This window comes from Buceros rhinoceros, unplaced genomic scaffold (genome assembly GCF_000710305.1).
Source record: "Buceros rhinoceros silvestris isolate BGI_N320 unplaced genomic scaffold, ASM71030v1 scaffold16707, whole genome shotgun sequence".
Lineage (NCBI taxonomy): Eukaryota > Metazoa > Chordata > Aves > Bucerotiformes > Bucerotidae > Buceros > Buceros rhinoceros.
Genome location: NW_010424120.1, coordinates 11482 through 34043, shown reverse-complemented (window position 1 = coordinate 34043; position 22562 = coordinate 11482). Strand labels below are relative to the sequence as shown.

Below are 22562 nucleotides of genomic sequence, written 5' to 3'. Positions count from 1 at the left end.
GCTGGCGTTGTGGCTGCAGGTACCGCATCCTAACCTGGTACGGCTCTGGCGTGGAGCTGTTCGACATTGTGTATTCCTGTCCTAAGAAATTACGGTGCATGCACAGGCCCTTCTGTTTCCTGTTGATGCAATCCTGTGTTGAAGGGAAATGAATAATAACAATGTTTTGTAGTTTGGTGTTTTTTCTTTTGTTTTTGTTTTTTTCCCTAAGGCTGCTGCCCTGTAATTCTCTCCTTCTCTTACTTGCCATCTGGCCTCTCAGGGAAATCGCTGAGAAGCAGAGATGTGCCTGGCCAAAGGGCTGGGCTTTCTGAAAATGATACTCTCTGCAAAAAAGTTCTGACTCAGCCGTTTGGCTTTCAGTCTAGCAGTGCACAAGGGCTTCTGTTACTGTCCCTGTGAAGATTCTGCATTCCGTAGCTTGGAAACTGGTTTGTGAATAGGGTCCGGATAACTAGCACTGCTAATGGCTTTTGTTTTTCAGATTATGGAAGATTCTGCATTCCGTAGCTTGGAAACTGGTTTGTGAATAGGGTCCGGATAACTAGCACTGCTAATGGCTTGTGATTTACAGATCATGGATGTTTGCTACTTCAGTTAAGTCCTTGTGCACTGCCACCTCCCACTCCTCTGTGCTTTGGAAAGTGAGATGGATATGCCTCAAAAGCTTACATCTGGTAGACGCTATGTGAATTTGAGGCTTGGCGGCCTTTGCCTGCTCTATGTGAGATTAGTCTCTTGGAGAAGGAGTAGATGAGGGCTGCAGCTGTTGCGCGTGCTCTAGGAGGATGTTACCGAGTGGCGTCATTGATTATATTTGAATTTCAGTGCTGCTCAGAGGTTCTGAATACAGTAGTGAAGTTGTGGTGGAGCTCATATTTTACAGTATTTTTGTCTTAATTTGCTATTGTCACCTGTATTGTCTTAAGTACTCCTTCAAACTCTGGCAACTTCAACATGTGAATGAGTGCAGAAGATTAAATTAATGGAGCCTAAGTAAGTATGTCCTCTTTGAAACTTGATCTGCACATGGTTAGAGTGACACAGGATTTTGTCCTAGGCTGCCTCAGAAACTCAGTTCTGCATTCAGTCATGTCATAAGACTTTGGTATGACCTCAGGCAAGTTGATAACTTGCTTGTTAAACAGAACCAATATAATTGCTCAAGGTATCAAAGTTTACTCTGTAACTTTTATGAGGTGCCCATCTGCTTCAACAGGTGCTATGTGATATTAGTCACTAGCTATTCAGAGGGGTGGATTGTCTACTTTTACGCTCCTGGCAAGACTGCAAGCCACCACATGTTTTAGGGCTTCCTATTCTTTCTCATATCCTTTTGTGTTCTTCATCCCTTGCACATCCACGCTGTTGCTTTACGAATGCCATGCAACTTTTTCCTGCAAAGAATGTATTAGGTTTGGGGAATAAGAATAGGACAGAAAGTGAAGAGCAGTAGGAAGCTTGCTGAGAGCAGCAAAAATTAATTCTGTAATAGACATATCATAATGTTTTGAAAATAAATTTAAAACTGACCTCACTTAACATGTGCTAGCCAGAAAGAAAACTAAAAGAAAATTATTTGTAATAGGATTCTACAAAATACTGCATCCATGAGTGGGCAGTAGGTTTAAATTTCCTTCAGTGTAGAAATACCAAGAAGCTTTAATGAGCTTGGTGCTGTTGTAATCCTTTCATGAAGTGACTTACAATGTAGACCTCAACTGCTGCTAACATTGGTAATTTTTCCATTGCCCTTTTTGTTACATGTGATTGTAGTGGCTTTTCCGAAATACCCATTGAACAAAGAAGTGGCAACAGTGCAGTGTTTGAATTTGGCGTATGTCTTGGTATGTTTGGAAGAAAATCTATTTACTACATATTAGTGATTAGAAAATTACATTTGAAATATGTTAGTGATTCCTAAAACCTGACTTTCTGTTCTCGTGACTTGTGCAATTGTGTTTAAGAAAAATTCTGTCTACTGCTGGTGTATCTTTTTAGGCCTCTTGCATCTGCATTTGTAGAAGGTATCCAAACTTGTTCAAGTTTGACAAAGCCTGGCAGAACTTCTCTTTGGAGAAATTGGTAACTGAAAGAGCTGTACTGATGCTGTTTGGTCAGTTGACTTTAGATGTAGTGGAAAACTTTGTTTGACAGCTGTCTTCCAGGTGCTGACATGTATTTGCCTGTGTAAAGGCTTTTTAAGCATTCCTCACATGTAGATCTTTTCCTTTAATCGTATGTGGCTTTAAAATCCCAAAACATTGTCCAGTACTGTGTACAAGAAGAGTGATTTTTTTCCCTGTGTGAGTAAGCCCTAAAATCCTAGCAGAAAGAGGATTGGGAGTTTTCTTATTCATCCAAATTGACAGTTATGTTTATAGGATCTAAGGCTTAACTGCGAGCTGTCTGACATGCGAAAACAATTGCCTCTGGTCAGTAGTGAATGCAGAAGCAGCTGGTTGGACAATGGTCTTTCATCTGCCATTCCGATGTGTTCAAAATTGTCTTTAAACATGTTCAGTTTTAACCATACAATGAAAAGATACTGTAATGAAGTGACCAAGGCTTGCTGTACTCTTTGCTTCTGAAAGAAGCCAATCTGGTCTTGTTTCTCCTCCTCAGGCTCCTAATTTCAGTCATTCCTAGCTGGTCTGTTATATCGTTACGTAACACCATCACAATGCCTGTGGTAAAAGCAGTAAAATTTCGCTTTCCTTCACTAGTGTTTAACTTTGTGAGCATGATGCTACGCAAACAGGCAATGTCATTGCAGGTTTGTCGAAAATTGCCGAGGAAGAGGTCAGATGAAACAGGTACGAGCGTGGCTTAGGACTAGTGGAGAGATTCCTTACCTGGGATGAAGCGTTGAGGTTTGTTGTGGATGTTGTGAAAGGATAAGATATTTTTCTTGCTTTTTAGCAAAAAAGTGTGATATAAATAGTGAATGGTTATTAAGAAATTGCTTATGAGAGGGGTCTCTGCAACATCTTTTTGGCAGTCTGGCTATTTTTAGAGGTGTGCTTATTAGCTCCCCACGCCTTGATTTCCTAAGTGTTGTCAAGTGATGATGTTAAGCTGAGAAACTTGAAACTCTTGAGACCAACTGATTGATAATGTCTTAATTAAGACAGGTTTATGTTTTATTAAGAGCCAAATCTAGCAATTGAGAGTCTCATTTGTTTCTAGAACTTCTTGTCAACCAGCCTGAATTATTTAACAGGAAATTCTCAGTTACCTCCTCACCTTGTCCTTTATTTTTACTTCCATATGATTTTACTTCCGTATGATGGGCTCTGAGCTTTAATTATACAAGTTGACTTAGTTTTAAGCACAAGTGGTGATGTGTTTTTTTTATTCTTAGTATATGTGACTGAGTACTGAACAATATTAGACTTAGTAGTCTTAATTTAAAAATACATTTTGATGTGCTTAACAGTTTTGCCTGCTTAGTATGTGTTTTGTAAGGTGAATCTACAGCTGGAGTTGTAAACAACAGAAATAACCTTGATTCTCTTTCTCAGCTATCTGTAAGCTTTCTTCTTTGAAGTCACTTTTAACTGTAATATATAAATTATTTCCTATAATATTTTACTGCTTCTGGAATAAGTTTGCAAATCACAGCTACAGGTTTATATCAGTTATAGAGCAAACTGCCAGCTTAGCTATTTAACGCTAGCTTCTTTTGATACTAAAAATGGTATTTTTTCTTCTGGGTTAACTTTTTTACTAGTTTTTTATTTATTGCTTCTCTCTTTGGTTGCACAAGCACTTGCTTTCTCCTCTGGAGAGGTTGTATATAGCAAAGTGTGGTGCCAGTAGCGGTGGTCTGATTTAGGTAACTTGGGAGTTGCAGTAACATGGGTAGTAAAACGTGAAACTGTGGTGTATCATAAAACAGATTCTTGATTTCTCTTAAACTAACAGCTGGAGATCTTTATTTTTGTGGAATGCTTCTTAGACTTTTGATACTCTCTCTTTTCTAACAAAATGTATTTCCTGATCCCATCAGAATAAGAGTTGAATTCATGACAAGTGGAATATATATGATGGATTTTCATGTATGTTGAAATGGTGATTGTTAAAAGCTTACAAGGTTCTTTTACAACTTTTCTCACCTGTTTTTGTAATTCTAGGAGACTCTGCAAAGAATTGTCTCTACTCTAGCGAACAAAAATGATGAAATTCACAACTTCATTGACGTGCTGAACCATACAATAAAAAATATTCAGGTATATATATAAAGGCTCATAGGTTTTAGCTGAGAGGGGAACAGCTTTAAGTTTTGCCAGTTTCAAATTGTTTGGGTAGAATATAAGGGATGGGCTATAAGAATCAAATTTAAAACATACCTTCATGTTGGAACCAGGTAAAAAAGCATTTTATTTAAGTATGTCTCTAGTGAAAGGTATGGTGGTTTTGCCTTTCATGTGAAAAGCTATGGTAAGTTTTGATTTGTGGAAAAAACAATCTGGATTTTGATGCAAAATGTCAAACTCCTGCTAGTCAGAAGTAGCCTGTCTTTTAGACTTCTGCTCTGCTTGGCAGGGTGTAAAATGAGACTATTCTGATACTTGAAGGAAAATTCTTTGCTCTTTCTATTTTAAGTGGTTGCAAGCTGTTGTGCTTAAGTTAAAAGAGAGACTTAATTTTTAGAGGATCTACAGTAGGATGAGTTTTAGGTTCCTTTAGCCTATCAATAAGCCGTAAGTTGTTTGTTTCATATTAAAGCTGAGCCAGGTTAACTTCAGCAATGGGAATCATCCAGCAGATCTTTAAGCTGGCTTGTAGAGTGCTTTTTTTAAGTATCAAGTTAAACCATTTTATATGGAACTGGGTAACTGCCTCCTTACAAATATCTGGCAATCCATATATAATTGTGAAAGGGAAACCAAGGCCTTTTGGCAGGGAACAAAGCTGCCAAGTGCGTTGGTTCTATGCTGGTTTAAGTATCATGGAAGTTGCGTCGATTTCAGTTTTCAGTGTCCTGATGTCTGTTTAGGAGGCGTCCATCATTCCTGATGTTTTTCCCTTTCGATAAGGTGAGGAGCAGTGACATGGTATCTAGTGGTAGTGGTAAAGCAGGCAAACAATGTGACTTTTACTCAAAATCTGGTCTGCATTGCTTCCAATACAAATTGCAGCAGTTTAAATTCTCTTCTCAGGTAAACTCTTCTAATGCAATCAGCGAGTTGGATGAGGAATTTGATGGTCTGTATTCTATATTGGATGAGATGAAGGGAAGCATGTCCAACACTATTCAGCAAGAAGAGGCTCGTAAAATTCAAGCTCTGCAGGTAACCATATAACTGCATTTGTGAATTTCAGCAGCTGAGTAGAAGCAGTTTTAATCTATTATAATTTATTTTAATCTCAGCTGAAAGTGAGATTTTGGTAGTGTTGGAAGAAATGCAATAAGTGTAAGGTAAATATTTTCTGTGATATAACTACTTCTCTGGTCCTTTCTAGTGTACTTCATGGTCTCTGGCATATTTATGTTCTTTATATTTTTATGTAGAAAGGAAGTGGCATTACCTTGTAGAACTTACAGGTGGAGAGTGGCTGCACAGGAGCCGGGTTTATGTATGTTTATTACCTTCAAACTAAGGAACTGCTGAACTGAAATTGGTTTCTTTCTCCAGTTTGGAATACGAGCATCCAAACCTGTAGACGTGCCGAAGTGATTTGCTCAAGCTTGAGCTTAGAGTCCAAAATCACAACAGATATCCTAAGTCCAAGTCTGGTCTTCTGTTGACTAGACTGGCCATCCTCCTCTTGTTAACATCAAGCAAATTCTATATGACTGAGGGAAATTGCCTGGGAACAGGTTGCACTGGTGCCTGCTACTCAACCTGCTATGTGAAATTCACCAGCTTGTAATTGTATAATTTCATGCAGGAGAATCTTTCCAATGGGTTTTAGAGAAACAGAAACAAAAGCTTAACTTTCTGAAACATGTTTAGAGTTTATGTTTTTCCAGTATCATGTGGCAAGTTGGCTCTAGCTTTCAGACAGTGTAGTTGCATGGGACTAAAGCACAGATAAATCTTTTAAGCAGAAGCTGTTTCTCCAGCTCTTTGCTTTAAATGATCCTAGTTGCAGCATTCTTCTCTATAGTTTTTTTTTGCTTATGCAGAGCTGTGAAGGTGTTTGTTCCTGAAAAGCTTCACCTTCTTGTGCCTAGTCACTTTAAAGAAGTTCACGTTGTTCTAGTTCCAAACAAATTCCACAGGCTTCCTTATAAGTTCATAACATAAACATGGTTTATGTTCATAACTAAAGACTGGGTGTAAAGCATTCCATAACATCTGAGTGCACGATTTAAATTATCCACTCAAGTGCACTCTTCCACCTCCAATTTAATCTTTCTCACCATATGTCTGGTTTAAGTCCTTCTGAAGTTTCTCAACAGATAGAGGTCCCACATCCAGAGACGCTTAGGATTTAAACACTTAAAGATTAAGTACTTCTCAATGAACAGCTGACAGGAGAAATTCAGCTGTGCCATGTATCAATTATTCTACCTTCTAGTGAAGAAAAAACTAAAGTTTCTTGCAAGAAATTATTCTGAAACTGTTTTGATAGTTACTCATCTGGGAGTTTACTTTTTAAAATTTTGTCTTAATTTTCTGATAGCTAATCCAACTTGATCAAGCTTGGGTGTGGTTGAACCAAGTTCTTCTGAAAGCTTGTCAGTGTGGTACAGCGTAAAGTCTTAGCGCTGGACCAGACACTAGACAAATTACAGATGCTCTGTTAACCCCTCTTCCTTCCTACAGGGGAAGAGAAAAGGAATAAGGGAGAGAGACTTACAGGTTGGAAAAGAAAACTGTAACTGCTTTAATGAAAATAGTAAAATGAAATTTATACAAAACAAATACAGAACCCAACCCCCCTGATGGCGGTTATGTCACTGTCACCACTAATGCTGTGGGCACGTGCTGGGGAAGTCCCTGTCTGGACTCAGCGGCAGAGGAGAACTGGATGCAGGAGCTGAGTTCTGGAACTGGATTTAGGAATGCACAGATTGGGATCAAAAGCAGAATGGACGGAGTCCTCCTCAGACACCGGCCATTGACGAAGAGAGGAGGAAAGGGCTTGACCCTTGTCATCCCTCAACTTGATACCAAATATGACATCTATGGGATGGAACACCTTGCTGGTCAGTGTAGGGTCCCCTGTCTTGTCTGCTCCTCCCCACAGGTGCGGTCTCTCACTTTCTGCACCCCAATGTGGTGCACAGGATTGAGCAGTGACCTTGGTCTGCTTGGAGCAAGTATAAGCCAGATCCTTTCTGCACACCAGTCCCTGACAGTGACTGTGGACATCAGGCGTTATCACTGCTGGAAGCAAACACTGTCTGCAACAACCTGCCGTTAACTTCAGACAGTGCAGCCGTTGAGCTGAAAAGTGAAATCTCTGAACAGAACGAGTGCTGCTCAATTTCTAACTCAAACCAGGACTTCTAGCTGTATCAAGAATTGCTGAGTTGAACAGCTGAGCTGCACTTAGAAAAGGAAGAGGACAAGTGGAATGTTACAGATCAGTGACATGGTTATTAAGTGCCCTACTTGTTTTTCAGCTGAGGCTGTTCTCTAAGTACAAGCCTAAATGACATTCTCTTTACTTGATGACAGACCAAGCTTCCTCTATAACTGAGGCACTCCAAGCATGCTTTTCCCAACAGTCAATCTACCAAACCAAACTAACAGATGAAAACTGTTGTATTGAATGTATTAATCCAAGCCATTATCTTCTACTGAACTGAAAATTAACTTTGTATAAGGAAACCAAGGACCTTCAGTCTAGTCTAAGCATCCTCTTTAAAGGAATGGACTTGTGTAATTTATTTTCCTCTTAAAGTGCTTGTGCGGTAGTTAGTTTTCTGTAGCTGACTAGATGCTCTTTTTGAGAATAAGCCGGGGCTTAATACTGGTGGAAAAGGGTAAGGATTTAGTATTTAGACTGATCCTTTCCAAATAATTGTCTTGGAAGTTAAGACTGAAAATAAGAATTCTCCTTAAACTTTTGCTTGGAAAATATTGCTTGATTTTGGGGCAGTGTATTCTAATGATACTCGGGTATTTATTTTTAACTCCCAAATGCAGATGCATTGCAGTAAGATGCTGATGGAAGCATCCAGTTACCATGTCATTTCTGTAAAGCTGTTTGAAAATGTCTCTGGCATTTGCTTCTCTGTTTTGAGGAGTTTGCCCAGTACATTTTGGGTGTATCTGAGTTTGTCAGCTCTGGATATCGTCCAAAGGGGAAAGCGGCTGTATTGGATGAATGACAGCTTGTATTTATAGCATGCTTCAAAAGTTATCAGGAAACTCTGTACAAACTTCTAGCTGTCAGACTGTTTCCTTGTTGCTGTTTTATCATTGGATGTTTAATCTCAGGGGTCTGGTAGCTGGCCTAGGTCAATCGCCAGACTTGCCAAAACTGGTTATGCTTCTGAAGTGCTCGAGGCTCTGGTTCTCCAAGCTGATGCAACTGTTGGTTGCTTTTGAGACAGTGCCTGCTTTAAAGCAAGCTGTCTTTCCTTAAGTGTTTTAAAGAAAAATAATTCCTTGCTGTTGACTTGTTCTGAGATATTACATTAAGTATTGCACAAGTAGAAAATCAGCTGTAGGTTGAATGGCGGTGCAAAAGCTGCTGATGGATTTAAAATGTGCATCTTGTTTAACCTACGACATGTCTAGGATCCTGCAGTGTATTCAGAAGTAATCTTTTTAGTTTATACCCATAGTATGCAGTGCTGGAAGTTCTCTGTGGACTGTTTTACATACTGGGAATGGTAGTTTACTAATGATAGAGTTTTAGATAATAAATTTATTTTCTGCCCTTCCCTTCCTCTACTATCACCATTGGTCATGCAGCAGTATTGATTTTAAGGATTGTCTTATGACAACTCTAGAGCTGGTTAAGGATAAAATAATAGCCTTTTTCAAGGCTACTGCTACACTAAATGGTATCAGTTTGTTGATGAATTACTGTTCTGTAAGTAGAAATTGTAGTGCACATAGATATAAGCATTTCTTTCCCTCTGAAATTCTGATGTTGGGAGAAACAGGCCTTAAAATGAAATCTGGGTTTTAAATCAGACTTCACCACCTATCCCAGATCTTCCTCTTTTGGATTTATAGAGTGTGCCATGTATTGCTGTGCATTTGTCAAGTACAGTAAAGTTCTAGTTAACATGGTGTGTCAAAGGTAATAGCTGTGATTAAATAAGTTAATAAGTTGTTACAAATGCACAGCAAATCCATGTAGTCTTAGTACAGTTTATAAATGTTATTTTTTTAATGTGAACACATTAAATTATTCTTACTTTCTGTTTTCGCTTCAGGATCAGCTTAGCCTGTGTAGTAATGCCCTAGAGAGTTCTGAAGAGCTGCTGGAAATTGCTGCGCAGTCGCTGGACATAAAGGACCCTGCAGAATTCTTAAAGGTAGAAAAACCTGCAAACTTAGCAGGAATACTGAGAATAAGGGTGAAGAGGCATATAAACATACAGTTAATGCTCTGTAAAGGACACCAAGTCAAGCGGTATAGGCTTGCATTTTTATGCAATCTCTAATAAAATATTTTTTTTTCTTATTTGGAGCTGGAGGAAGGGAAAAAAATGCCTTTTCCTGGATGACTATTAATGTTAAGCAAACTGTGAACCCAGAAAGTGAGGGTGAAATAAATCTCTGTAAAACTGAACCAAGACTTACAAAATGTGCGATGGCCAGCACTCAAAGCGGTGGCCAGTGACCAGTTAGTCGCCTGGTGCTGTTACATGACACTAGCACAGAGCATCTGTATTCTTGCTCAGCCGTCCATGGGTGACAAGATGTTTGTTTTGCAGAACTTGCTATGCATCTTTTAATTTGCAACCCTGAACTCTATAGCTGTCCTGAAACAACTTGACAAAGTGAATTCAGGGCAACTCTTCCTCTGTTTTCTAAAACCTTCTGTTGCATTTGTATGCTGTGTAAGCAAGAGCCCGATTTGGGCCTCACGTTGTCATCCCAATACAGATAATATGTCTTTATTAGAGCAAACTTGTCAATAAGGCAACGTGTATCTAACTGGAAAAATACACTTAAATTAGTAAAACAGTTTTACATGCATGCTGTGTCAGTATACTAGGCTTGCTATAATAATCCATGTGTTAATAATGGGGCCAGCTACGCCAAATCCAAGACCAAATTACTTTTGCCTTTCTGCATTTTAACAGGAACAAAGACACATTATTTTAAAGGAACAGGCAGGAAAGCTGTCTTACTCTGTCAGTTACACCTATTGGCAACATTTGTGTGCTGCTGTGCTTCCTGAGTGTGTCAGCTGCTTGCTTTGAAGTGTGACAGTTCTTAAACTATTTTTCTTGAGACTTCAGTTTGTGTTGACCTTTCTGTCTTGTCCTACTGATTTTAAAAATTAAGTCAGCTTTTGAGCACTACACAGAATGTGGCTTTGAATTTATTGTAAGTTTTTTATTTTCAGATATCTATAATGCTTTTTTAAATAAAATACAGTAAGGAAAGTTATTTGACTGGGGGGAGGGGAATCTCTCTAAATCTGGAGTCAAAGGCTTAAGATAGTGAAATCTAATTCAGTGAACTCTAATACCTAGGATCTGAAACTTGTATTACAGTAGCTTGCGCTTGTAAATGTGCGTTCAGATATGGCATTCTAAGGTAATACAGCCTTGGCCATTACCTAGCTGAATCTACTGTTCTGCTCATAGGAATACAAAGTGCTCCTGAAAGGGCAGCTCCAGCTCTTACTCTCTTTTATTGGCACAAATTTTCTTTGATTTTGAATTGTCCAGTAAACCAGTTCAGGAGAAGCTAACATAAGACTAAGATGATTTTTTTAATAATTTTTTTCTATGTTAGATTTTTGGAGGCTTCATTCTCTGAGCTGGTTTACCTGAAGTCAGAAGAACATGAGTGCCAGCACACAGGAGGGTTCAGTGGTAGACTGAATGTGATTTGACACTGCTGATCAGCCCATCTGAGATGGTGATACCATTTTTGTCAGTAGCCTGGAAACAAACCAAAGTCAAAAGACAGGACTGTTTCACAGAAGCTTGTTCACTGAGTCCTGGCTACCACATATTCCACAAGATGTGGAGGTTATGAGTAAGGCTTTTGTTTTTAAGTAGGTCTGTTTTGTCTACAGCTGTCATGTAGGAAAATCAGTCAATAGTTACTACAGTCACTTTGGTTTGAGATAAAACTAAACTACCTTTTAAGCTAAGTTATTTCTAAACTCCTGGATTTTTGTGTTTCCCACGTTGGGAATGTCAAATTGGTTTTATAACAGAGACCACTGTGACTTTTTATTGAGAGTGCTTAGTATTTAATAAAAAGTTTGGAAGTTTTCCACCTCTGTTTGACTTTAAACTGGGAGGCTACCTGATGTTTGTCTTCTCTTTGAAAGGGAAAGTATTTCTGCTGATTGGCAACTCAGTCAAGTAGCAAGAGATCTACTAAGCCATCACCACTTCAACAATAACATTTTGCCTTAGGTTTGCAGTTCCTCTTGAAGGACAGGAATTTTGTCTTTCCAAATGCTAGTTAATGTTTATTTTTGAAATACGCTTCAACATTTCTCCATCTACTTCACTGGTATCATTTAAATGCTGGGAAAAAGTTTTTCTGAGTTTTTGAATAGACACGAGGAGAGAGCCTTTAAGGAAGTGTTGTTGGAATAGTACATTAATTTTCAGAGGAAAGTTAAAACAAGCCCTATTTTTTTTGTTTGTTAGAGTATACATCCAATGACAGATAGCCAAACAAGTCAGGAATGGCTGCGTGCCGCAAACAAGCACTTTACAGTTTCACAGAAAATACTGTGGTTGTTAAGTTCTAATGACTTGGTCATTTACCTCTTTTAAAATGTGATGGAGAGTAACTTAACTGGTTAAGAGAAATCTGAAGAGACAAAGTCACGCCTAGGAAGTTGAGTAATTTGGAATTGGTTTAGTGGGATTCCTGAGATCAGTTTTCTTCCTAGGTGATACATTGTTGCGGTTCTAACCAGTACTATTAACATGCTTTATGGGAAAACTTGTTTTGTTAAATGTTGAGCTCGTTTTGATCCTCAAATCTAGCAATACAGCTGAGATTGTTTTCAACCTTCTTGCATGTTACTGCCGTTGATACTTGCATGGAAGTACTAACTACTTTCTCTCTCTTCTCCCTGACATGCATCAAGGCTGCCAGACAGATCAAAGATAGGTACAGTACAATGTCTGTTGCTTTTGTGTCTTTGTTTTAGTCTTATCCTTGAAAACGCATTCATTTTGAAAGGGTCATAGTCAGCTTAAATCAAATTCATTGACTCTTTCCTAAGTGTTTGTTGTGACATCACAATATTTGAGAGAGAACTAAAACCTTCTGTGCTTCTGATGTAGTGTTTTTGCATGCTGACTGTTGACCTCTTGTACCTTAAAGAGAAAGATGTTTTTAATGCAGGGAAGTATTGCTTTGCCGCAGCTGTTATTATTACTATTTAAGTATACATAGATGTATCATTAATCCAGTATATAAGTGATTATTTATAATAAACTTCTTATGTATTAGTACCTGATGGCTGAAATTTAATAATGTTTCAAGCTGACTCTGTTCCTTTAAGTTGTGGAAAATCTTGTTGTTGTTTGGGTTTTTTAAGTACTTAACAAATTTTTGCTAGCCAATTTTCCTTTTGAATGTAAAAAGTCTTGTAGCTGATGAAATATTTCGAGTAACATCAGTGACTAGTGTCAGTGAAATTGCTATTTCTATTAGCTCTTCTTTGAGCTGTGTCTTCAAACAGTGGTTCAGAAAGCAAAACTTTACTGTTTCAAAATAAATGCTAAGTTCATTCTTCATGTAGAATAATAATCACCATGTTCCTAGAGTCTGACCTACTGGTTCAGAAAACTTACCATGATGTGCATGGTATTTTGAAATACAGCTCACAGTCTCTTTCCAGACTGTATTGCTCTTAAGGACCAAATAGGTTAGCTTTCAGTGTACAGGTTTCCAGGGGTCTGATTGTCTAAATTATCTGAAGTTTTGTATAAAATGAATAATTGCTTAAGAAATTAATCTTTGCTTTTCCAAGGGTAAAGATTTAGTGTCTTTAACAAATCAGAGGGATAGTGGCAGTGATAGGAATCTTAATTTTTATCTGTAATAAGCATCTTCTTTTCTAGTTTCTTGAAATGCTGTGTGATCTAATCTTTTTGAACCAGTTGTAGCTAGTTCAAGACTGGTGCCTAAACAGAAGCTAAAAAGCTGTCTGAAGCTGACTACTGTGTTCTCTTACTGCTAATCAGAGGATTATTCTTCTTTAAGGAGAGATTTACTCTACCCATCTGGCTGAGCAGTGGAATCTTCTAGGCAGCCCATGCTGACTTTCAGAGCATCGTTTCTGTCTTGGGAAATCAACTGACTTGTCGTCTCTTAAGATGTTCTGTTCAGTGTCATAACTGACTTTTATCCCAAAATTGTAATGCTTAGCACTCTTGACATGCTTATGTATTTAATACTCAACCTCATGTGCCCTCCCCCTTCTTTACTGTCTGGTTGGCTTTTTTTTTGTTTTTCACTGTTCTTTAATGTGCCTGTAGTTAGCACAAAGTCTCTTATGTACTACTGAAGTACTTAATGTGTATCATTTCCTGTGAGCTATTAGGTGTTCTAAAGGTGCCACAGATCTGTGGGTATAAATTGGATACAAGTGCTTGCAGTTGACTTTCGTGGTGTATGTATTCCTTTCTAGTTAAGTGGGAGTTAAGACTTGGGTGCTGTCTGAATTAATGTTATTCAAATCCTGCTGCATGGCCTGATGTCTTCCGAGTCAGAGCCATACAAGAGACTTAGCCTCCTTTGTTTTTGGTGGCGAGGTTGATGGAATGCAGAAGTGTCTTAGCTCAGTCCTTTATTCTGAATACACCTAAAATTTCAGAAGGGGAAATGGGAGCTATGCTTCAGTGTATCATGTAAGACTGATCTGATGCTTGCATATTCCAAAGCAGTATGGTGTCTGCACTTAAGCATTTCTTCATCCACTGAAAATCAGTGGTAGATAGGAAATCTGAGTATTCAGCTTGTTCAGGGCTATTTATAAATGCCTTCTGAGCAGTACGTAACATGTAAAAATGCAGGTCAAAATGGGAGGTGATGAGTGGATCTTGAGAGTAGAAAAGTCTTTGGATCTTTTTAAACTGAAGGTTTAAGTTTCAAATTTTGAAGTATATAAAACACATCCTGGTTCTGCAGTGCTTTCAGTTTCTCATATTCTGTGATTTTGTGTGACATGATAGGAGTTTCGTTTTGTCTCATCCACGTTTTTCCACTAGTAAAAAGTTTTAAGCTCTCCTAGTCACTTCCAGTATTTCTTTGCCTAGCAATAAGGAACAACTTATCTTATCTGTCAAACAGTCACATTAGCATAACTTGCAGTTTTGGAGTCTGTGTTAAATGGTAAACAGTTATCCATTAGAAAAATGTTCTGATCTTTCTTCAATATTTTGGCTAACAGTTTGACATCAATGACATGGATTATCTGGTTGCTGTTTTCGAAAATGGCTATAGGACTTAAACAATGCAAAATACATTTTGCTAATGCTGCTTTCTTAACTTTAGAGTCACAATGGCTTCTGCATTCCGCATCTCTCTGAAACCAAAGGTCAGTGATAGTATGACTCATTTGATGGTGGACTTCGCTCTGGAAAGGCGCATGCTCCAGGCTGTAAAGTTTTTGCCAGGTAAAAATTGTGTGCGGAGAGTTTAATTTGCTACCACATGAATAAGTCACTATATTTAAAACAAACAAACAAAACAAAACCACACCTCGTGTACACTAATGAGCAAATTTTTCAGAGTACCTAAACTCATTCTTATTCATGGATATTAAGCTGAATACCTTGAGGGTAAAAAAGAGGAGAAGTTTTTTTGTGTTAATTTCCACATAGTAAAGATTTTTTGAAAATAATATTGATCTCAGAAATGAGAATGAGTCTTCCAAACCTTGTTTTTTCTTGGGTTGTCAGTTCCTCTGTACTTCCTGAGGCTATCTTAAGTTTGTCAAGACTGTACCTGCTAGCTTGATGTTCAGTGACTCTCCCAAGACGTGGTCAGCTGCAGCAGTGTTATGCGTGGAACTATAAGCTAATATGTCACTTACAAGAGTGGTGATATGTTCTGAAATACGAGAGAGATATAATCTACCAGGGTGGTAATATTTCTGTAATACAAACGTGTATTAATACATCTATTTGTTACTTTGAAAGTAAACTTAGGTGCAGTACACCAGTGTATATCTTTCGTGTCTTTTTATTCATATTGCTTTCCTATTTAAATCACTTTGCCCTTGACTGATACTAAGAATATATTGACAGAAATAATGCTGGCAGAGATGTAAATTGTTTCATCTCTAGGTCACTAATCCAAACTTGTTAAAGGACTTGCCAGCATCAGTTTACATTTCTGCCTGTTTATCTTGTATGCTGTCAATATAGTATGTGGTAGCAGGTGTAGTAATTCACCAACATTATTCCTAGTGGTCAGTGAGCAGTGTCTAGGCAGAAATTCATGTTTTAGTCTGGGTGGAAATCATTGCTCTGGATTTCATCACCAGAGGAACAAGGTAGGTAAGCTGATCACCATGCACCCATTTAACAGGAAAGTGTGAATGCAATCTTGTATCTAGGTGAAGATATTCTATTGTAATGCCAAGCTATCAGAATTCTCTGACACCAAATACTGATGGCTTGAACTGTTGCAGGCAAAATTGCACCGCGCATTGACAGACCTTCATACGTCAGGAAATACTAATGTCGTAATGTGGGAAGTTGAAAACAGGTTTGCGGTTGTGGTAATGCAGGCGTTTGAACACTGCTTGCCAGAATTATGCAATTGTCACTCCAATTTGTCATTCCAAACACATGGAAGACTCTATCTGGTGTCTTACACAATGACAAAAATAATTGGGGTAGGTTGCTAATTTTCTGAAATACTTGTCCTCATCTTAATTCTTCTTTTCTGTAAGAAGGGATCTTACTGATATTCTCAAATATTTGTTGGGTGATTTTGAAATCTGATGGCAAATGCATGTAATTAATACTTGAGAATTTGTTGTCGTTTAACCCTGGCAGGTAGCTAACCACCACACAGCTGCTTACTTACTCCCCCCAGATGTGGTGGGATGGGGAAGAGAATCAGAAGGGTAAATGAGAGAAAACTTGTGGTTTGAGATGAAGACAGTTTGATAGGTAAAGCAAAAGTCACATGTGTTAAGTGAATTTGTTCGCTACTTGGCAGACAGACGTTCAAATCTCCAGGAAAGCAGGGCGCCATCATGTCTAACAGTTACGTGGGAAGACAAACGCTGTAACTCTGAGTCTTTGTCCTTTTTTTTTACAGAGCATGATGTTGTACGGTGTGGAATATCCCTTTGGTCAGTTTGGGTCAGCTGTCCAGGCTGTGTTCCCCTGAGCACCCCTTGCGTGCTCACTGGTGAGCAGGCACCAGCCTGCTCACTTGTGGGGTGGTGTGAGAAGCAGAAAAGGACTTGATGCTGCTCAGCTATAACTAACTAAACCCCCAGTATTATCAAACCTGTTTTCACCATAAATCCAAAGCACAGCACAGTACAAGCCTCTATGAAGAATGTAACTCTGTCTCAGCCAAAACCAGTACAGACTTGAATACTTCCTGCTTTCTATTTCTTCTGTGCTGCTTATTGTCCTCAAGTATTTTGAACCTGTACCACCAGTTTCACTGTAGTTCCTATTTGGCTTAAACTGCAGGGATGTGAGAGAGAAAGGGGTGCATTTCAGTAGTGCTAGATTAAAATATTTGAGCAGGTCATGGAGAGAATGTCTAAGAAGGTGTGAAGTAGTGTGCATGAAGCAAACTAGGCCTTCTGCTTCTAGCAGACCTGCTATAGATAGAAAGTGTTTGTATCTAGTTGGTAAAATGAGATATCTTTAAATGACTCAACCATAAATAATGTGATTGTCATCAGTAACTGTGGAGGGGAAACGTGGCGAGCAATCTGTTCAAGAAATAGTTGTTTCTTCTGCATAAAGGCAACCTTTACCCTGTATGTAAATAGGGCTTGGTCACTGGGACATAACTATACAGAGCAACACAGTCAAGGGTTTGAGTGTTATGAAAAGGAATGATTTTTTTGACAAAATCTGGAGGTCTATCAGTTCCACAGGTGCATCAGTATTGTACTTTTTTGATATTCTTGCTTGATACATTGACTTGCAGGCCACTTTCGTATCTATTTCAAGCTTTTGTGAATGTTGAAAGAATGGAAAAGCTTTTGCAGGTCCTCCTCCAAAAACTGCAAACAATAAAATTCTTCCTCCAGCAAAAGTCTTCCTTGAATGTACTTTGAACAGTATGAAGAATATGTAAATGTCATCTTTTGAAAAACACTTTCCAGTGATGTAGGTGCTCTTTGATTTCATGGAAAGAGACTTCCATTGTCTATAATAAAAACTTCAGTTTTTTCTTTAATGAATCTTAGGAATTTTTTCCCCTTCTTTCAAGTCAAAGGATGAACAGAAAACTAGGGAACTGCTGAGGGGTTAATGGAAGCTATTATGCTGTTAGTTGTCTGTAGTGCTGGAAGCAAGATTAGGTGATTCTGTTTGAGGGCTGCAGCTGTACTTACCTCCCAAAAACTCAGAAATAAAAGTTTGCTGCTTCATGTTCTTCCTGTGTAGGGTTACTCTGTAGATTCATAACTGTAAATCCACTCTACCCTAACATGCCCTTACTGCTTCCAGAAGGGGATCAGCGCAACTTAGCAACAAAACAAACATCTGGAAAATGTGATGCAAGTGTTCACTCTAGAGCTAATGTGTATTTCTCATTTTGTAAAATCCATGTTAAATGAAAACAATATGCCTAGTCTTCTACCTATGCTTTGCTAATAGAATAGATCCTCTAAAAGGAATGAGTATTACTGGGCCAAGGGCAACTTCTGAACTCTATAAATCTGAGAACAAATGCATATCGACTCCATTCTCTTCCTTAAACTGATCTGTATTGTCGTTTTTCTGCAGTCCCTAAAGCTCCAGAGATAGATCTAGCAGCATGTCTGGTTGCTGATAACTGCATAACAGTATCATGGAGAATGCCTGAAGAAGACAGCAGAATTGATCATTTTGTACTGGAATACAGGAAAACCAACTTTGATGGTCTTCCTCGAGTGAAAGATGAACAGCGTTGGGAAGTGATAGATTATATTAAAGCTACTGAATATACATTATCAGGTAAAGGTGTTTTTTATACTTCAAACCCAAGAACACTGACATAATTCTATGCTTGGAAGTTTTGCAAAATACCTGTTTTTCCTGTAACGAAGATTCCACTGTTTCACATTAGTCTTGGGTGCTTTGTACAATAATGGCTCTTTCTTTTATTTTGACTTTGAGGTTTTGCAAAAATAATGTTAAATGAAGTTCACAGTAATATATGAGCTCTTTTTTGCAGATTAATATAAATGGAAGACAGCTGCATGAAATAGAACTTAGTCTTGTAAAAATTGTCAATAATTAATGTAAATTCAAGGTGCTAAACTTTCACTTTTTAGGTCTGAAATTTGATACAAAATACATGAACCTCAGAGTACAAGCTTGCAACAAAGCTGTGGCAGGGGAATACTCCGATCCTGTGACTCTGGAAACTAAAGGTAAAACCTGAAAGACTCTAACCTTACATGTTTTCACATATGAAAACCCTTCATATGTGATATGTCTGCATCTGCACGAGCACTGCTGAAACGTGTCCTAAGTGAAAAGGATAACATTTCTGTAGAGGGTTAAGAAGCTTATTGGCGCGATGCTGGCCTTTTAGCATTCAAACACTAAAAACGAGGTAGTGATGTAACTCTCCAGCAGAGCTTGGCATTGGTTATTTTGTATTAAGTACTGCTCCATCATGCCAATATACAGTAAGAGAAGGTGAATGTTGTGGCTGAACGTTGGTAGGACTCTTAGGGTGTCTGAAATGCTGATGTAGTTGGCTGATGATTGGTACTTAGCATGTCACAGGTAATAACTGCTACTGGAAAGCTTTTTTTTTCACTTTGTAGCTGTAAATTCTAATCACTATCAATATTTTAAAAAGTAGCTCAGAATCGCTAAAGTTATCAAATTATTGTGTTAGAAATCAGTTGGTCTGAGTATTGGAAGTGATGTTTTGTGATAGAACACAAATCTTAATTAATATGGTGGAGATAATGATCCACCATTTAGGCTTTAACTATAGCCGAGTCTATAATGTAAAGGGCAAAATGGCTGATATGAACTGGATCTTTAAAATATAAATTCTGTAACTCCTGAATGTTACTTAATAAAAACAGATATATGCAATTTGAATGAGCTTATGTGCATTCTAGTAACTTTTCTAAAATGACTTTCATACTCTAAAGCAACAGTCATCAGATATATCCTATCCACTTAACAGCCACTTGTATTCCTTGCTCAAGCACTGAAAAGCTAATATCGATTTTGATCGAGCAATTATTATGCTTCCCATATTTTTGTTATTTCTGTGTGAACATTTAGTTCACTTTCTTTAATAATTGGCACACAGAAACTCATTATGCTTGTCTATGTGCTTACACAAGTGTAAAACACAGTAAGGTACTGTTGAGCTCTAAACTCTTATCTCAAGTACACTTCAGAATCAGGCTATAATATCTGATGGTATTAGGACACTTACAGATTAGTCTGTAAATAAATATCTTTAGGGAACTTGGCATGATGATCAGTTTTGTTTTCTTGGATCAAGAAGACATGGCATGCAACAAATACCAAGTCTCTTCTCGTTGGTGCATCCTCTACTGTTCGTGTACCTGCAGGAGACTTGACAGTTCAGCTCTGTCTGCCTGTGCGCACTACCCTGTCAATCTAGTATTTTCCAAGTATGCAATCCTTGTTAATCATAAACACCTTGTTGGAGAATCAGTGCTGCAGAACATTTGTTCTTGATTGTAAGAATCTTGGGAGCAGGCTGTAACTACAGAAAGCACTAGCTGAATTTAATTGCTGATAATGCAGAGTTTTAAAGATGAAAAAACTTCGATGTAATCTATGCACTGAAGGTAGATAGATGGGCTTTGTTTAAAGGGCTCCTTTCCTTGATTGCAAGCATCAGACCAAAAAGCTGATGTTTCTGTTAAGTGGAATAGTGCTCTGCTACTAGTTTACTAGTGTGTCTATCATTTTGTATGAATAGCCACTGCTGGGACAGAGCATTATACCATTTCACTGTTTTGCATTTTGTCTTGACCAGCATTTGTGTTCAGTTTGGACAGTACTTCATCTCATTTGAACTTGAAAGTTGAAGATAACTATGTTGAATGGGACCCTACTGGAGGCAAAGGCCAAGAAAAAATAAAAGGGAAGGAAAATAAAAGCAGGTAAGAACTGTGTTTTGCAAATGGTGTCTGGGATGTCTCATCTAGCAATTAAGGGAGGAGGGCAGCAGGGGATGAAAGCACTTGAGGACAATGGGACACCAAAGGAATTTTCATTTAGAAATCTTTCTCTGGAAGAATATTTTATTTGTATTTCCCTTCCCCTGTTACACAGATGCAGAAGCTATTTATGGAAGCTATTAGAAATATGTCTTTATCATTAAATAGCATAATTATTTTTAATATAATTTGTTAGGGTATCATTCAGGGTACTGAAATAACTTGTAGATGTGGTGGACTGACCAGGGCTAGCCACCAAGTGTCCACCAAGCTGCTCTATCACTTCCCCTCAACTGGTCAGTGGGAGAGGAAAATATGACAAAATATTCGTGGGTTGAGATAATGACAGTCTGCAATTACTGTCATGGGCAAAACAATCACAAGTTGGGGAGATGTAAATTTATTGCCAATCAAAAGTCAGAGCAGGATAATGAGAAATTAAGAACGAATGTTAAAATACCTTCACCTCCAACCCTCCCTTCTTCCCTGGCTTCACTTCACTCCCAGCTTCTCTACCTCCTCCCCCTGACCAGTGCAGGGGGACGGGGAATGGGCGTTGTGGTGAGTTCATCATGCATTATCTCTGCTACTCCTTCCTCCTTACACTTGACCCCTCCTCTAATGCAGGGTGCCTCCCATGAGAGACAGTGCTTCACAAACTGCTCCAGCTTTGCTCCTTTCCATGGGATGCAATCCTTCAGGAACAGGCTGCTCCAGCATGGTTCCCACATGGGGCCACAGGTCTTGCCAGGAGCCCTGCTCCAGCATGGGCTCTCCATGGACTACAGCTTTCTTCAGAGCACATCCACTTGCTCTGGTGTGGGGTCCCCCAAGGGCTGCAGTGTGGCTATATTCTCACTCCTCTCTCTCAGTTGTTCTTGTGCAGCAGTTTTTACCCTTTTGTAAATATGTTACCACAGAGAAGCTTCCACCGTCACTGATATGGCCAGTAGTGGGACCATCTTGGAGCCAGCTGGTACTGGCTCTGTCTGACACGGGGGCAGCAGCTTCTGGTATCTTCTCAAAAAGCCACCCCTGCAGCCCCCCACTACCAAAATGTTGCCACGTAAACCCAGTACAGTAGATAAAGTAAATGTCATCAAGCAATGAATGTAATTCTACGTTCAGTGGTGTTAAAGCTCAGTGCTAGTGAATAGACAGCTATTCTACTATAAAAAATAAAAGCTGGCTGCTTTGTCCTTTTAGAAAAAGCCAGGATTAAATAAAATTGGTACAGTGAGTGATACTTGAATTTGTTATCTCCTAACCCTCATTGGTGAGGAAAAGGTGCCAACAGACCAACCCAGATAGCAAAAGCTAATGGATCTGAACTCTTGTAAATGTGGTAGCCCTAAACATATTTATTGAACATTTTAATCTAGGAAAAGTACTCAAGTAGCTTCAACAAAATTCTTGGTAGATTGTTGATTGTTAAGCACTTCGGAATTACTGAGTAAGTACAGTTGGAAGAACATCACTAGATCAGTCTGCTCTGGCTGAGCCCTCAGTATGTGCAAGAATGAAGAATGTGTAAATTTGCTGGACCTTTATTCTAGGCCGGCTCCATGGGAGGGGAAGAATATCCTGATATCTGATTAGAATTTCCTGTGGTGCATTGAGTTCCAGGTGCCTCTCAGTTACCAGTGTGCAATGAGAAAAGCCTGGTTTTGTCTTTTTTCTGAGAAAAGCCTGGCTTGACCTTCTCTGTACGTTCCTGTTACCTTGTTAGAGACAGCAGTAAACTCCTGTCTCCCTGAGGATGAGCAAACCCAGTTGTCTCCCTGTGCTCCAGACCCTTAATCATGTTGTTGGCCCTCCGCTGGACTTGCTCTAGTATGTCAGTGGATAGTCATGAGGAGCCCACACCTGAACACAGGACTTCAGTCTTGGTCTGGCAAGTGCAAAATCGAGAGGAACAGTCTCTTGCCTTGGCCTCCTGGTGCCTTGCTGCTACGGCCCAGGATGTGGTTTGCCACAGGGCACGGTGCAGTGTATTGACCATTGTTGTTGTCTGCCTGTTGTTGGCTCCTGTTGTCCGCTAAGACTCCGAGATGCTTTTCTGTAAAATTGCTCTT

The 22562-nt window shown here is 38.9% G+C and overlaps 1 protein-coding gene across 1 annotated transcript in view; it reads left to right on the top strand.

Moving 5' to 3' along the window:
- The first annotated feature begins 2446 nt into the window (after positions 1-2446).
- Positions 2447-22562, top strand: part of FSD1L (fibronectin type III and SPRY domain containing 1-like) — a 27465-nt gene continuing 7349 nt past the window's right edge. The window contains exons 1-9 of the mRNA XM_010140677.1: positions 2447-2461; positions 4137-4232; positions 5166-5297; positions 9353-9454; positions 12214-12236; positions 14631-14752; positions 18068-18277; positions 18598-18696; positions 20304-20430. Of these exons, the coding sequence (XP_010138979.1) occupies positions 2447-2461; positions 4137-4232; positions 5166-5297; positions 9353-9454; positions 12214-12236; positions 14631-14752; positions 18068-18277; positions 18598-18696; positions 20304-20430 (926 nt within the window). The remainder of the gene's footprint in view (positions 2462-4136; positions 4233-5165; positions 5298-9352; positions 9455-12213; positions 12237-14630; positions 14753-18067; positions 18278-18597; positions 18697-20303; positions 20431-22562) is intronic.